Source organism: Wallemia ichthyophaga (assembly GCF_000400465.1).
Source record: "Wallemia ichthyophaga EXF-994 unplaced genomic scaffold scaffold80, whole genome shotgun sequence".
Lineage (NCBI taxonomy): Eukaryota > Fungi > Basidiomycota > Wallemiomycetes > Wallemiales > Wallemiaceae > Wallemia > Wallemia ichthyophaga.
The window spans coordinates 1-1,049 of record NW_008806351.1 but is presented as its reverse complement, the minus strand read 5'-3'; the positions used below and the strand labels follow the sequence as shown (position 1 = coordinate 1,049).

General features: G+C 48.7%; 1 protein-coding gene across 1 annotated transcript; it reads left to right on the top strand.

The window, feature by feature from the left end:
* Window positions 1-201: 201 nt before the first annotated feature.
* J056_004639 (uncharacterized protein) lies at window positions 202-1,034 on the top strand (the record flags this gene model as incomplete). The annotated part of the gene is made up of 2 exons (XM_009272257.1): window positions 202-953; window positions 995-1,034. 2 exons carry the CDS (start codon window positions 202-204, stop codon window positions 1,032-1,034), a joined length of 792 nt encoding a protein of 263 aa, XP_009270532.1.
* Window positions 1,035-1,049: the final 15 nt, after the last annotated feature.

Genomic DNA, 1,049 nt, shown 5'->3' with positions numbered 1-1,049 from the left:
ATGACGTCCATCATCGAAAATCCGGAATCGTCACCGAGGGAGGTAACACCCCCTTCAGGTGAAAACGCAAGCACCGGAAATGATGGCACTGTATTTAACTTTGGCAGTGGTCGCGGAAACGATGCGGTTCTTACGCGATTCGAATACCACGGGCCACGCAGCACGCCCCAAACCAAGAAAAAGAAAAGAGATCAAGAGGATATGGAGCGCTCCCCAGAGATTGGCAACGTCGGTCGTCAATTAATGCCTCTCCTCGAAGATATGGTTTCCAAGGCGGTCAGCAAAGCCCTCAAGAATAAATTCGAAGACAACGCAGACGAACTTAGCCACTCTCTCACACAACAAATGTCGCAAGTCCTTTCAGGATTTAAAGATACTGTCCTTGGAGCAGTCGAAAAGGTCACAAGAGAGGTAAACGAGCTGAAGGAATCGAGAGACGTGCAAATGAACGGCGTATCACCTGCCCCGCCAGGCTTCACATACGCGCAAGCACTCTCCCAATCCCCCCAAGCTGAATCTCCACTCTACTCCCGCCAGGATCTCATGATCACCCTCCATCAGATTGACCCTAGGAAACCAGTCCTAGCAGAGGCAAACTGTAGACCACTCTCAATCAAGAAGGCAATGGACGACTCCATCAAAAACACAGTCGGCGACCAATTGGACATCGAGAGCAACTACATCACGTCAGCTAAACGTCTTCCTACCCACACGATCAAACTCCAAGCTCAAAACAAAGACGCCGCTGAGAAATTAAAGAAAGACCCCAGATGGGTTCCGCAAGGACTACGTCTGCACGCAACAACTCACGAAGTTGCTGTCCTGAGAGTACCTGTGTTGACCAACCAAGAACCAATGGATATAGCGCACGAAATCATGAGAGACAACGAATTCCTCTTACAAGACCAAATTGTCTACGCAAAATGGGCGAAAAGACAAGCACACAAGCAAAAGTTCGCAACACTCAAAATTCAACTGAAAGACGAAACAACAGCAAAAATGGCTGTCAACATAGGGCTATCTCTCAATGCTGAGCACCTGCTCGTTGA